Below are 14162 nucleotides of genomic sequence, written 5' to 3' on the forward strand. Positions count from 1 at the left end.
TAAATAAAATGTCACATATTGCCACCACGACGATGCAAGTTTGACACCCCTAATATAGAGCAACAACAAAAGTTGGGCAATATATTACCATAGAGAAGTTAATGTCTTATGCAAAGAGTATGTATCTACAAATCTGATCTTGGAATGTGATCTTGGATATTTCAACATCTCAAATGATAATTTAGAAGAAGTACAACCATGTGTAAATTTAATAGGTTGTATACAATACAGACATATGCTTTCCAAAGAATTAAGTAATTAAGTACTGAATTCTCAGAGGTAGAAATTGAAACTACAAGAAACAACATAAAATAGTGCTCTCTTTTTTATATGTCCGCACCACTGCAAATTTTGAGTTTTGCTCAATATCAATAGAGCTGGTTTAATAGAAACAGACTGTTAAGCATCCTGATTTCAGGATGCTTTACTACAGGCAGAAGTCAACAAAAGTTGATTTTCCCATTGTGATGTACAAATGTCAAACTTTTTATACAAATGCATGTCTTACATTGGAATACAAAATTATCTTTACTACATGGAATATTGAAAATTAATATTGGGTTGAAAATCAATATAAATATGTTTAGAGCAGTCACATTACAACTAATTCTCAATTTTCCACCATAACTGGGATTGGAACTTCTATTCCTAAGTGAAACAGTTGTTAAGTGAGTTACTTCCAATTTTATTCCCATTTTTGCCTTGGTCTTTAATGAATCACAAACCAGCTTCTCCCATAGATATAACTGTTAGAAATCACTTGGAAAAATCTAGAATGTTATAACAATTACAAATCATTACACAAAGAAATATGGTATGTCTATTCCCACAAAAATAAGAATAATATATTAGCATTTAGATGGATAGAAGGATAGACAGATATGAGATTAACTTTGTGCTGGAAAATGAATATTTTCACTCAATGGATGAATAAGAAATGCTTCCAAGACATCGGTTTAATAATCAAAGAGTTGCCAAATGGCTGTTATACTATTCTTGATGTGCAGAATAAATATTTTGGGCAATTGTAGCTGTCATCTTGAAGAAATGTTTCTCAGGGTAGTTAACAAAATTGATGAAATGTATCATGTAATCCTCTGCAAAAAAGCTGACAAAAACTATCAAGATTTTCTTTGAAAGGTTCCTAGTATTGGGCATGGCAATACTGAAAATTCAGTGTCATCTATTGTATAAAATATATAGTATAAAGATCAGGCAGAGAGGACATGCTACAGGTTTCCACAAGGGACCTAATTTGATCAGCCTTATGCAACATTCTCTTCCCTCCCTTATTGTCTGTGATATGTGGTTGTTAAACTTCTCTATCCATTGTGGTTCATGTATTCTAATTCTTATTTTTATAAAAATAATTACTAACGTTAGTCACATTTTTATAATAATCATTTTAAAAAGGCTGGTTTTATATTGTAAAGGTAAAGATTTCCACTTTCCAATCAAGCCCAACTATAGGGGGCAATGCTCATTTTCATTTCTTAGCTGAGGAAGCAGCATTGTCTGAAGACAATTCCCATGGTAATGTGGCCAGCATGGCTTTAAGCCAAAGGACCACAGAAAGCTTTAAATTTCCCACTAAAGTCGTGCCTGTTTATCTACTTGCATTGCCATGTTTTTTAACTTCTAGGTGGGCAGGAGCTTGGGCAGGAACAAGTGTTCACACTATTGCACAGTGCTTGGATCTTGAACCCAGGCTGTCATCTCACTGAGCAATCAATCCCCTTTTTATATTGTAGTTCTATCTAATTGTGCTATACCATCCAGAGTAACTTCTGATGAGATGGTCAGCTATACAAAATGAACGAATGAATGAATGAATATAAATTTGGTGTTTCAAATAAGTGAAAATCTATAATAGACTTTTGTATTCATCAACTCATGTGCTGTAGACATTAACATCCAGCCATCATGGTTAGGGCAATATGGGAGCTGTAACTGCAGCCTAACACAATTGGAAGATAGCAAAGCATAGGAAACACCCAAGGGCATTAGATCCAGGGGTGGGATTCTACCAGTTCGCACCTATTTGGTAGAACTGGTTTTTAACATTCTAAGCAGTTCGGAGAACCAGTTGTTAGAAGAAATTACTGGCCTAATCCTGTAAGGAAGGCAGGAAGGAAACATTCTGGTGTTGCTTACACAAACTGACTCTCCAATAACCCTTATTACATTCTTGGCAGGACTAGACTTCCTGTCTCAGAAACTTCTCTGGAGTTTTTTTCCCCTCCTTTGCTGGTACTTTGCTTGTGTGGAGTGACCATTCAAAGTTACAATGGCACTGAAAAAAGTGACTTATGACCATTTTTCACACTTACAACTGTTGCAGCATCCCCACAGTCATGAGAGGCCAGGCGAGGAAATGTGTGCATCAATGTGAGTGCTATTGAGTTGGCCACACCCAGCCAATAACCAAGCCACATCCACCCAGTCACATGACCACCAACTAAACCATTCCCACAGAACCAGTTGTTAAAAATTTGAATCCCACCCCTGATTAGATATTTATACTTTATTCCAAAATCATGGGTAGAATTCCCTTATATAATTTGCAGATTACAGTTCAGATCAGGAATTTAAAACGTGTGGGGTGTGATGATACATAGCTGTCAAGCCCAAAATTGACATATGTGTAGCTATTTTAGTTAAGCTTAGTATATATTCGTTTTCTTACTTTCTCCTGGACAGTCATGAGGGAAGAGTTTCGGGCTTGCCACATTACTAAGTGGGGAAGGAGTGGAGATAGAGCTGTTTAGGTGAGGTGATTCTTCTTCCTGTGGGAAAACAATCTGTCTGTGCTTCGGCTTAGTTTTTATTGTTGTATATTAAGCTTTTGTTTCTTGTAAGGCTTCCAGACTCTCAGACAGTGAGTGGCAGCCTGATAAAATTTCTAAACAAATAAATTAACTTTTACTACATTTATTAAAAACATTATTATTTATTTGCGGATTGTATTCCTTTATTATAATAGCAATAGCAATAGCACTTAAACTTATATACTGCTATATAGTGCTTTACAGCCCTCTCAAAGTGATTTACAGAGTCAGCCTATTGCCCACAACAATCTGGGTCCTCATTTTACCTACCTGGGAAGGATGGAAGGCTCAGTCAACCTTGAGCCTGATGGGATTGATCTGCCAAATTGCAGTAGGAGTAGCTTGCAGTATTGCACTCTAACAACCGCGTCACTGAGTATCCTATTTGTTCATCACTAAAATCAGAAAATTTTCTGTTGATACATTGTTATTCTTCTTAGTTGTACCTTACTGTTCAGTTCTGATTTCCTTATCATAATATAACACTTGGAGAAGAAAATACAAGCCAGTAGTCCACCACTGGAGCACAAAATTGAAAATATCTGCATGGCCACCATATATTTCCCCTTTGTGCTCAAGTATGTTGGAACAAAGGTGAGCCAAACACTGCTAAACAATAGCATGCTAAAGGTAATAAATTTGGCTTCATTAAATGTGTCAGGTAACTTTCTGACCAGGTAAGCCACTATGAAGCTGATAGTTGCCAGGAAACCCATAAAACCAAGGACACAGTAGAACATGATGGTTGACCCTTCATTACACATCAATACAATTTCCTTTGGCATGGAATACATGTCAACATCTAAGAATGGAGGTGAGATTGATAGCCATACAATACAAATAATAGTTTGAATAAAAGAGCAAGAAAGGACAATAGAAAGACCTAGTCTCTTTCCCATCCATTTTCTAATTCTTGACCCTGGCTTGGTAGTCATGAAAGCTAGAATTACTATGATAGTCTTTGCCAAAATGCTAGAAATTGTCATGGAGAAGATGATGCCAAAAGTAACTTGCCGAAGAAGACATGTCCATTGATGAGGCTGGCCAATAAATAGCAAGGTGCAAAGAAATGAAAGTAGGAGGGAGATGAGAAGAATATAGGTGAGGGTCTCATTGTTGGCTTTCACAATAGGGGTGTCATTGTGTTTAATGAAAAGCCAGAGCAGCAAAATAGTAATGACTGAAAAGGAAATAATAAAGCTGGTGAAGGTGATCCCCAAAGGTTCTTCATAGGACAAAAATGTTACATATTTTGGAATGCAGAAATCTTGATCCTCATTGGGATAATGATCTTGTGGACATTGCAAGCAGTTGTCCATGTCTGAAAAAAACAGCAACAACCACCCAGAACTAGAATATTGTAATAAACCAATAAAATTCATATTTTACAAAACCTTAAATAATACAACTTAGCTTGAAATGGGGCCAAATAAAGAAACTAATCCTCCTTTTTCTCTTCTGAGCAATTTATTTGCATATTTATTTATTTTCTGTTTGTTTCATATTATTTATAAACTTCCACAGTCAGATCAAATGACTGTTTAAACAAGTAAAAGAAGATCAGATGGCCTTATTTGGACTGGGAAATTATCTAATGTCTAATCTAGCAACTTTCTTCCCTGTTCCCTTTCCATTTTAGTCATTTATTTATAAAAGCTTCTTTTGACCCAAAGTGCTTTTCTAAAAGCAGTTGGACCTTCTTGGTGAAAAGTCCAGTTGTCTTTTGGGACAACCATAATTTGGATGATGGAGAATCTCCATAGACTTCTTCTCATGAGATATTTGAAGATAAATTCATATATATTTTTAAACCTCTGAGGGTTGTGCCATTGTTAAAGTTTAGCTAAGTATATATCCACATCTTAGTCTACAAAGTCCAAATTTATTTTTGCCTGGAGCACAGACTGGGTGTCATTTCTGTCTGTGATATTTCTTACCCTTGTGATTTGAAATCTTCCCTTTTGGACAAGGTATACAATGATAACAGCAAAATGGCTTTCCTTCTTGTTTGACCTTGCTATAGCCTGAATGGTAACTGGGATTGCAAAGAGAAGTGGGCTGTGTCTATTCAGAAAAGACATAAAATATTTTTCTTCTTTTATAAATGTGTATGTCAACAGTATCTTTATTTCTCATTGTCTGTAGTTTTTTAGAAGGAAATTCTTTAGGAGTTCTAGCTCCAAATATAAAACTTAAAAGTTTTTGAGAATATAATTGCATGAATAAATATATTGTCTTGTTATAAATAATATAATATAAATAGTATTTAATGTAAATATAGGTCCGATTGGTACACAAAATTAAAATCCCTTTCAAGAGTTTCTGGAGAGTTTAATGAGTCAATGTAAAATCACACATATATGATTTTACCAATCATATCACTATTTTTTCAAATCAGAAAAACTCTACTCTCCCTAGGAGGAATGAATTTGGATATGGATATAATCAGAAACACTTTTGCTGGAACTCTGACTGCTTTTTTAAAATGCTTCTTCCATTGCTGCATTTTTCTTTGATGATAGAAGTCATGCATTTTTTTAAAAAAAAATGTCTGATCTTAGTAACATCAAAAGGATGATGTTCTTATGAATTTCTTAGAAAAATGCAACATGATTTGCATTTTTGCTCCCAGAAGAAGAGAAAACATTTCTGCAGCAGGATTAAAATTATATTCATGCAACTATAAAGCTTCTTTCATATAGTTGTGTGTTGACTGGTTTTAGTCTATAGAAGGAGAGACAATTGCTGTAATAACCTCAGTTTAGCAAAACTCTTTTTTTGACTACAGTATATACTTCTTTATCTCATATCCCTGTCTAGAAGAGCAATTGAAAATTAGTTTTCCCATGGAAAGGATGGGAGATAGAAGGAAGAGATTCTACTTGTTGTTTCCCTTACAATTCGTGTGGCAAGCAACACTTATCTTTTTCCAAGTCAAAGTAAATATAGAATGTGGAAGTATTATTTTTTATATTAATATACTTTCCTCCCAGATCAAAGATAGGTAGAAGGCACATTGCCATACATATGAGGAAAAGATCAATATGAGACATAAGCCTACCTGATTAAACCTGTGTGTCCACGTTATGGTTTTCTCTGAAATAGTGAACATTTCTTCTTTAGAAGACAGGGGTTGTAGCTGTCCAACTTTGACTCTAAAGAAGGATTGGTTGGGGAATATAACCCAATTGATGATATCAAATCCAGTTTCCAGTTCCCCATTTGGAGTGAAGTAAAGTGTTTCCCCAACACTGTTATTAAAGAAGACATGTCTCACAAAATAGTTCAGCTTAAGAAAGGAAAAAGAAAGGAAGGAGAGGGAACGATTCATCGGTATATAGTAAAGGATGTTAATCTCTCCCCATTTGAATTTGATCTCCTTTAAAGATCTATTCCATGTTAAACAGAAGAAGAAGGCAAATAATAGGAGCCAGAATGGTATTGCATTGAAAGAGGAAATGATCATGAAGCCTGAATTAAGAACACTTTTGCAGGAATACTAGGCCTGACCGCTGTATAGACATTATACATTAGGATATTCTATGGTGATTGTCATTGATTTATATTCATGTCTTTATAATGGGCAATAAGAATATCCTGAAGGAACAGGAGGAAGAGCAAAAACCAAGACAGTGGTAAGAAAGAAGAAATTTGAGTTTGAGGTTAACAAAAAATATATATATATATAAGAAAGTGTCTCAGTAATGACTCTGGCTCTCTAAAAGATAAAAAAAAAAGAGTGAGCATGGGAGGAGGTGAATAGACATGTCCCAGGGTAATGTTTCAGAATCCAATCTGGGTCAGTCACCGGGACCAGAGGTTTAGTTTTCTGAGCTTTTAGACTCATGCTGAAGTCCAGCTTCAGAGAACTTATTTCTAGCAAAGTGTATCCTGTGGGCTGTTCTGTGTGTGGTGTTTATATAGTGCCTGTTAAATGTGCCTTTTAGAGGTTGATTGGGGTGTTAATGGCTGGCTATTAAGTCATTGGTTGTTGTTTGCTTGTGCTGCAAAGACCTTGCTTCCTAAGTACTTGATAAGCTAGTGGTAAATCAGCCCTCTTGTTCACCAATGAGTTTTCCCAGGCTTCAATCACTTCCTGGATGCTTTGTGCCTACTCGTCTGACAATCTTAGTAGCTACAAAATTGAATGTATGTCCTTTTCATTACAGAGTTTGGATCTCCTCATCTGACAGCTCACTTGTGTTCTTGCAATCTGGTGATTATCTTCCTCCCTGTCTTCCCTATATAGCCACGGCGGCAATCTATACAAGTGGGAGACATGTACTCAGAGTTGAAAGATTCTGTTACTGGAACATTAAAATAAAAATATTATATTTATAATCCTAACCCTAATCTGATCCATTTCAAAAGGGTGAAAGATTTACCACCTCATAATGATGTGCCAAAGGGAAAAGAGAACCTCCCTCAAGATGATTTCCCACATATCAGCTTGCACAAACTATTACCTTCCAGGCAAGTTGATTGAGGATCTGTCTTCCTTTATGAACCCTTGATGTCTTCTTGACTTCCAATGAAAGCATAGCATACAAAGCATGTGCCACAACATAGACTGAATTATAAATACTGTAGCTATGGGCAGTCATGCTTGTTTCAAAAACAGATGAAGGAAGTGTCTCCAGCTTCTCTATACCAGTGCAGGTCACTGTGGCTTGACTGTCCAATGTGGATCCAGGAAACAAACATTCAAATGCTTCTTCCCAGAAGGGCTGAATAAAATCATTTCTGTCTTCTTTTACCAAGATAAGTTTTCTCATATGAAGAAACTCCTGGAATCCTAATATCTCCTTTGAATGGATTGCAAAGCGGAGAGCACCATGGAGGAAGTCTATATTCTCATGCTTTTGAAAGGGAAGAGATGTGAATTCCATCTGAGCTGACATAACCCAAACTTTGCATACTGCTATTTCTGTGATATTCTCATATTTTAATATGGTGGGAAACATCCTTATAAATACCATGGTCTTAATATCACCATAAATAATAGAAACATTAGCAGTGCTTTCTGTTACAACGTGGTATGTTTGAAATCCTTCTGTCACCATCTTATCAAAGTTATCAACAAAAGTGATTATTGGGAATCTTTCAATGAAATCAAAACAGATTCCTTTCTGAGAAAACATGGGAATAACTTTCTGAATAAACCTTTCTCCATCGTCATCATTGTCATATAATACCCCAATCCACCTCCACTGGAAATGTAAGAGTAACTGAAGAATTCCTCTGCATTGTCTGTTGACATTTGGGAACATCTGGTGGTACAAAGCTATCTGAGTTTTCCTACTTAAATCAGCAGAAGAACCATAGGTGAACTAAAATAGGAAAAGAAGAAGAAGAAAAAGAGGGCATGGAGCAGTGATCTGAAAATTGATTAAATATTTTAATTTCAATTAGATTCAGTGAGTGTGGATGAATCGGGGCTACTAGCTATACCATTTGGTAATAAAGGTCATTATTCCATTTGGAATCTCTATAAAATATTGGAATAACCTAGGTAATCAGTTTGGTGTAGTAATAAAGGAACCAGGCTGTAAACCAGGATGCCATGAGTTGTAGTCTTGCCTTAGGCACAAAGTATCTGATTGACCATGGGCCAGTCATTTTCTCTCAACCCTAGAAAAAGGGTAATGATAAATTACTTAGAAAAGCCTTGCCAAGGAAACTGTATGGATTTGTCCAGAAAATTGCCAATGGTTGAGAATCACTTGAAGATATGGAATCAATCAATCAGCAATCAGTGTATAGGTTACAAAAATGCCAAACTGAAGACATTTAAGTCAAAATACTTTGTTATGAGTGGCAATACTTAGAATAAAAAATATATAAAATTTTGGATGCTCTATCTCAGCAATACATGGAGGAATTGCAAAATATCTATGTATATCAGGTTGCTTCAGGTGATATGTTTTTCTGTTAATGTTGTTGCATCGATGAATGCATGTTAATTTTGTGTATAAATAAGCAAAGACCACCTTGTTTGATCATAGTATACTTCACTTTATACTTACCATAATCAAACATTAACTTTTTATGCTTTTAGAAAACATGCTCTGATAACAAGAAATCTTTGAATAGTAACAAAGGAGAATATTTGTAGATCAGGATTGAAATGACGGGACTTTGGTGATCTCTGAGTTTGCTTGTTTTCTTGTAGATGTTTCATTACCTAAACTAGGTAACATCATCGGTGTTAGTAAGGAGTGCAGTTTGCTGTCAATTTATATGCAAGTAGTTTGGCTGTCAGTGTTGATCCTAGAGATTCTTTGGTTCTTTTTTGTTCATTTATTTTTGGATTTAGCCTAGTCTAAGATTATCACATTTTTCCAGTTGAAACTATTGTTAAAGCTGTCTATATGCTGTGAAATTAAAGAATTTTAATGTTTTCTGACGTCTAGTTGGTGTTCATGGATGAATTCTGCCAGTCTTCTGCCTGTTTGCCCTACATAGTAGTTGTTGCAATCCTTACATTGTGTGTTATAGATTACTTCTGGTTTTTTAAAAATCCTTTTTAGGGTTTGTGATAGTTATGCTGTATTGGGCTGAGTGGTCAGGGACTTTTTGATAAAGTTGCAGTCACAGTCCTGTTCATGTCTACAGATCCAGAATTAGGCAAAGTATCCAAGGCCACATTGCTCCACAGAACACCTGATTTAATCAAATACACAAAGATCAAAACACCCAGGATTATGGCTCTCATAAACTTCTGTTTAACTACTCAACCCAATACAGCTAACCAACCCAAACCCTAAAAGAATTACCCTGCCATACATCAACAATATCTCAGAAACCACCAACAGACTTCTATGAACACATGAAATCAGTGTAGCACACAAGCCAACTAAAGCCGTTCAAAATTTCCTAAGCAGACCAAAAGACCTCCAACAACTCTAGAAGAAGAAAACAGGAGTCGTCTTCAACATACAATATAAGGACTGCAACAACCACTACTTAGGACAAACTGGCAGAAGACTAGCAGAACACATCCATCAATATCAGTTAGCATTCAGAAGACAGGATGAAAAATGTTTAATTTCACAATATATAGACAGATTTAATCACAGTTTCAATTGGGAAAATGTAACCATCCTAGACTGACTCATGTCCAAAAACGCCAGGGAATTTCTACAAGCTGGCACTCTGACAAATCAGCCATTAATAGATGCATAGTCAAGAAAGCCATTTGAATATAAACTGACATTTCCTCTCTGAATAGTGTTGTTTCATCCTGATTATAAGTAATATTCCTCTTGCTGATTGTTTTTATAAATTGGCTAGTTTAATTGAGTAATGGTTCCATCTTCGCTTAAACAATATTTCATAGGAGAGGGAGAACTTCTATATTTGTTTCATAACTTATTTCTGAAAAATAGAATAATTGGTTTGTAAAGCCATGTCAAACATATCTGTGTGTATCAAATAGCTCTGTCCCAAAATAATTAAATTATATGCATTTTTCCTACAGAGAAATCCTAAAGGTCAAGTTCGAATTATTTCTCATTTTGTCATGTTAGTCAATATTAAGGACAAATCTTACTTTGGTTAGATTGTGAACTAAAACAGAAAAGCTGCAGGATGTCTCTTCAAAGGGACTCTTAGGTACCACATTTTAACCTGATTTTAATGTTATTTTGTTAATCAAGTTTATAAAGGTAAACATTTCCCTATCCAGTCATGTTCAACTCTAGGGCATGGTGCTCATCTCCGTTTCTTGGCTGAGTGACTCACTGTTGTCTAAAGTCATTTTCTGTGGTCATGTGGTCAACATGGCTATATGCCAAAAATGCATGGAGTGATGTAACCTTTCCATGAAGTGGTGCCTTTTAATCTACTTGTATTTGCATGCTTTCAAACTGCTAAGTGAGCAGAAGCTGGAGCAGGAATTGGAGCTCACCCTGTTGCATGACACTTGAGTGTTGAACCAAGGCTGTCAGTTTTCCAGCTGACAAGCTGAACTGCTAAGCCATCATGCCCCTAATCAAGTTTATTCACTGATCCAAAACCCAAGTCATTATTTATGATAGCACAGACAAATCCTACTCTGTCTAACATCAAACACTATGAACCAAGGATTCCTTCAGAACTATTTTTAATAGGAAAATATTTTAATAAATACTTCCTCATTGCTGAAATATCAAGGTGTCATTATTTTAATTAGAGTGATGATTTGGATGGCAACTTATCTTAATGCCCCAAAAAGGTATGTGCGGGTTTATGAATGATAACATACGAAAATAAAATTTAAAAAGAGAAGAAAATATCTTACTTGTGGAACCTTGTAAATGGACAGGGTAGCTGACATGTGGATAAAGATTTCTGAATTAGGCCCTCCAATGACTGCTACTGGATTGTTCTCTGTATCACACTTGTAGTTAGGAATGAACTTGCCTTGTGTTGAGAAGAGTTCCATTGAGGCATGATATGTCCAGCTTGCAATAAAATGGCTGTTATAGATATGGAAGCCCAGAGTGAAATTGGGCAAAATATGATGATTTTTATTGATCTCCTTTACAGCAAATGCCAAAGACAAAATGTGTTGGTAGAGCTGAGTCACCACCCTGAAATGAAGTTTAAAGGCTGACTTCCAGAGAGATGGCATATATTACAAAGCAATAAGATTTCTGGCTAATAAATTCTATTTGGTCATTTTATCTAATTTTCATAACCCTGAACAAATATTGATTTATATATCTAAAAAGATGTTGAGACTCTAGAAAGAGTGCAGAGAAGAGCAACAAAGATGATTAGGGGACTGGAGGCTAAAACATATGGAGAATGGTTACAGGAACTCAGTATGTCTAGTCTAATGAAAAGAAAGACTAGAGGACACATGATAGCAGTGTTTCAATATCTCAGGGGCTGCCACAAAGAAGAGGGAGTCAAGCTATTCTCCAAAACACCTGAGGGCAGGACAAGAAGCAATGGGTGGAAACTAATCAAGGAGAGAAGCAACTTAGAACTAAGGAGAAATTTTCTGACAGTTAGAACAATTAATCAGTGGAACAACTTGCCTCCAGAAGTTGTGTATGCTCCAACACTGGAAGTTTTTAAAAAGATATTGGATAACCATTTGTCTGAAGTGTACAGTTTCCTGCTTAAGCAGGAGGTTGGACTAGAAGACCTCTAAGGTCCCTTCCAACTCTGTAATTCTGCCTTTCATTTATTTATCAAATTTATTTCCCACTGATCTCATGTTTCAATGTTCACCAAGTACATATATATTAAACATTTTAAACCATACCATAAAATGAACCACCCAAACCACAAATACCCAAAATGTTAACTTAATCATATTGTACGTATATGGTGAGACTGCACACAATTTTATATCTAAATGTTTGGTTGCATCTGATAATCAAAACATTCCTAAGCAATTGCAGCGTTTATGAATGGGGATTTGCACAGTCAATCTGTGACTTTATAAGGGAAATTGGATGGAAGGAAAGATTAGCAAAAGAAGATTCAGACAGAATAGAGCAAAACTTTCACAAATACATTTTATGTTTCTTACTCAGTTTCATAAAAATGGTCAGTAGAAGGTTGTTCCTGAAAGGTTATTGTGTTTGAAAATATGTAGATCTGAGACAAAATTCCACCAATGATAATATCTCCTAACTGATAGTATTTATGAAGAATTGGAAGAGGCTCACTGATGATGCAATTCATGTGAGGAATATTGCAGAGCACATCGGCCAAAAATATTACAACCAGGATGAAAACTGACATAATTCCTTTTTTTGGGGGGGGTGGTATCACTTTGTTTGACTTCACATTATCTCTTATTGAATTCTTTGCTAAATAGCATAGCCTCATTTGAAAGACTACTCTGGTTTAGGTGGCCTTTATAGTCAAATAAACATTTTTAATTTTAAAAAGTGTTACTTCAAATCCAGATCAGAATGGTACACCTTTGTCTTTGATTAAAATTTTGTTTTAATATCTCACTTGCCCAGGGACTTGTAAAAGAAACAGAAATAATTGGGATTAATTTGATAATTACCTGAAATCTTACAGAACTGCTTATTGTATCTCTATCTCCAAGTCTAGCTGGGAATTGCACACAGTTCAGTTTTGATTTTCAGTTTTGATGGTTATCGTATCTCTCTTGAGACATGGAGAGAACTAAGTTTAATGATAATTTAATAATGACAAGAAACATCATGTTCATATTTCTTATGATTAATACAGGTGGTTTTGCAAAAGGTATCAAAGAAGAAAACATTTTATTAGCAAATGTCTTTGTGTGTCTGTGCGCGCATGGACTAAGGAAGAATAAGAATAAGAAGTTTATTCCCATTGAAAGTTACCAAAACAATGTATGCTAAATGAGAAGCTTGCTTTCATGTTACATATTTTGAATGGTACTAATGTTGTATCTGTGTCATTTTAGAGGGTGGATGTTTCAAACTCTGAAATACGACAAACATGGCAGAGGAAGCATAGCCAAATGATGAGGCAATTGGACAGCAAGATAAGCAATAGCTGTCTTCTATTTCATTCTTACAAGTGAGCAAGTCCACCCTTGCTAGCAAAGCAGCCTCCCATTCAGCTTTTCTGAAAGTAAACAAGATCTCAATTATCTTCTCAGTTCTATCTAGATAAGTTAAATTCAAAGAAAATAAAGAGAACTTTGATTAAATCTGTGAATGGGGATGAAAAGTTTATCTTTAGTCACCATCATCCTAAAATTTCTTCAGGATATAAAAAAAATCCTTCTCAATATGACTGTGAAGCTTCAGTTTCTTCCTTTGGTTCATGGCAACATTTTAGTTTTCAGTACGTTCTTTTCATTAGTAGATGTTTCTTACTTAGTTCAGGTCCAAATACAATGGTAAAGTAGACTTGAATAAAGAAAAACCAAACACTGTGGAACAAAAACATGTCAAGGGTAACAAATTTGGCTATGTTGAAATTATCTGATAATTTCCTGGCTAAAAAGGCTGACAAGAAGTCAACAAGGGTCAATGAGACCATGAATCCCAAAACACAATGAAACGTGGTCACAATCCTTCATTGTGTTGCACTACAATTCCCTGAAATATTGAATGTTTATACAAATGTGGAAATGATGGGACCATGATCACCTATGAGGCACAAATGGTGGCTTGAAAAGAGAGCAGTAAAATACAACAGACTTCACTTCCTCCCTTCATTTTTTTCATTTTAGACCCAGACTTGATAGCCAACAATCTGGAGCAGGGCGGTCAAACTCCTGGCCCATGGGCCAGATGTGTCTTGTATTGGCTACGTCCATGCCCATTTAGTGAAGGGGAAAATAATACCAATATGTCACATGATGCCACCATGCCAACATAAGTG

The 14162-nt window shown here is 35.6% G+C and overlaps 1 protein-coding gene across 1 annotated transcript; it reads right to left on the reverse strand.

Annotated features, from left to right (window-relative positions):
- Positions 1 to 3229: 3229 nt before the first annotated feature.
- LOC113449906 (vomeronasal type-2 receptor 26-like) lies at positions 3230 to 12569 on the reverse strand. Its single transcript, XM_026721040.2, has 6 exons — positions 12355 to 12569; positions 11110 to 11287; positions 7295 to 8158; positions 5890 to 6117; positions 4766 to 4892; positions 3230 to 4149 (listed from the first exon to the last, which is right to left on the reverse strand). The coding sequence occupies exons 1-6, from the start codon at positions 12567 to 12569 to the stop codon at positions 3230 to 3232; spliced, it is 2532 nt and encodes an 843-aa protein (XP_026576825.2).
- Positions 12570 to 14162: the final 1593 nt, after the last annotated feature.

This window comes from Pseudonaja textilis, chromosome Z, assembly GCF_049901715.1.
Source record: "Pseudonaja textilis isolate UNSWEBS1 chromosome Z, rPseTex1.2, whole genome shotgun sequence".
NCBI lineage: Eukaryota > Metazoa > Chordata > Lepidosauria > Squamata > Elapidae > Pseudonaja > Pseudonaja textilis.

Coding starts and splice junctions, on each gene's coding strand:
- LOC113449906 (XM_026721040.2), bottom strand. CDS start 12,569: ATGTCAGTTTTCATCCTGGTTGTAATATTTTTGGCCGATGTGCTCTGC. Junction 11,288..12,354: donor GACCATTTTTATGAAACTGA/GTAAGAAACATA, acceptor TATCTATAACAG/CCATTTTATTGCAAGCTGGA. Junction 6,118..7,294: donor TCAATCAACTTGCCTGGAAG/GTAATAGTTTGT, acceptor TCCTTTCTTAAG/CTGAACTATTTTGTGAGACA.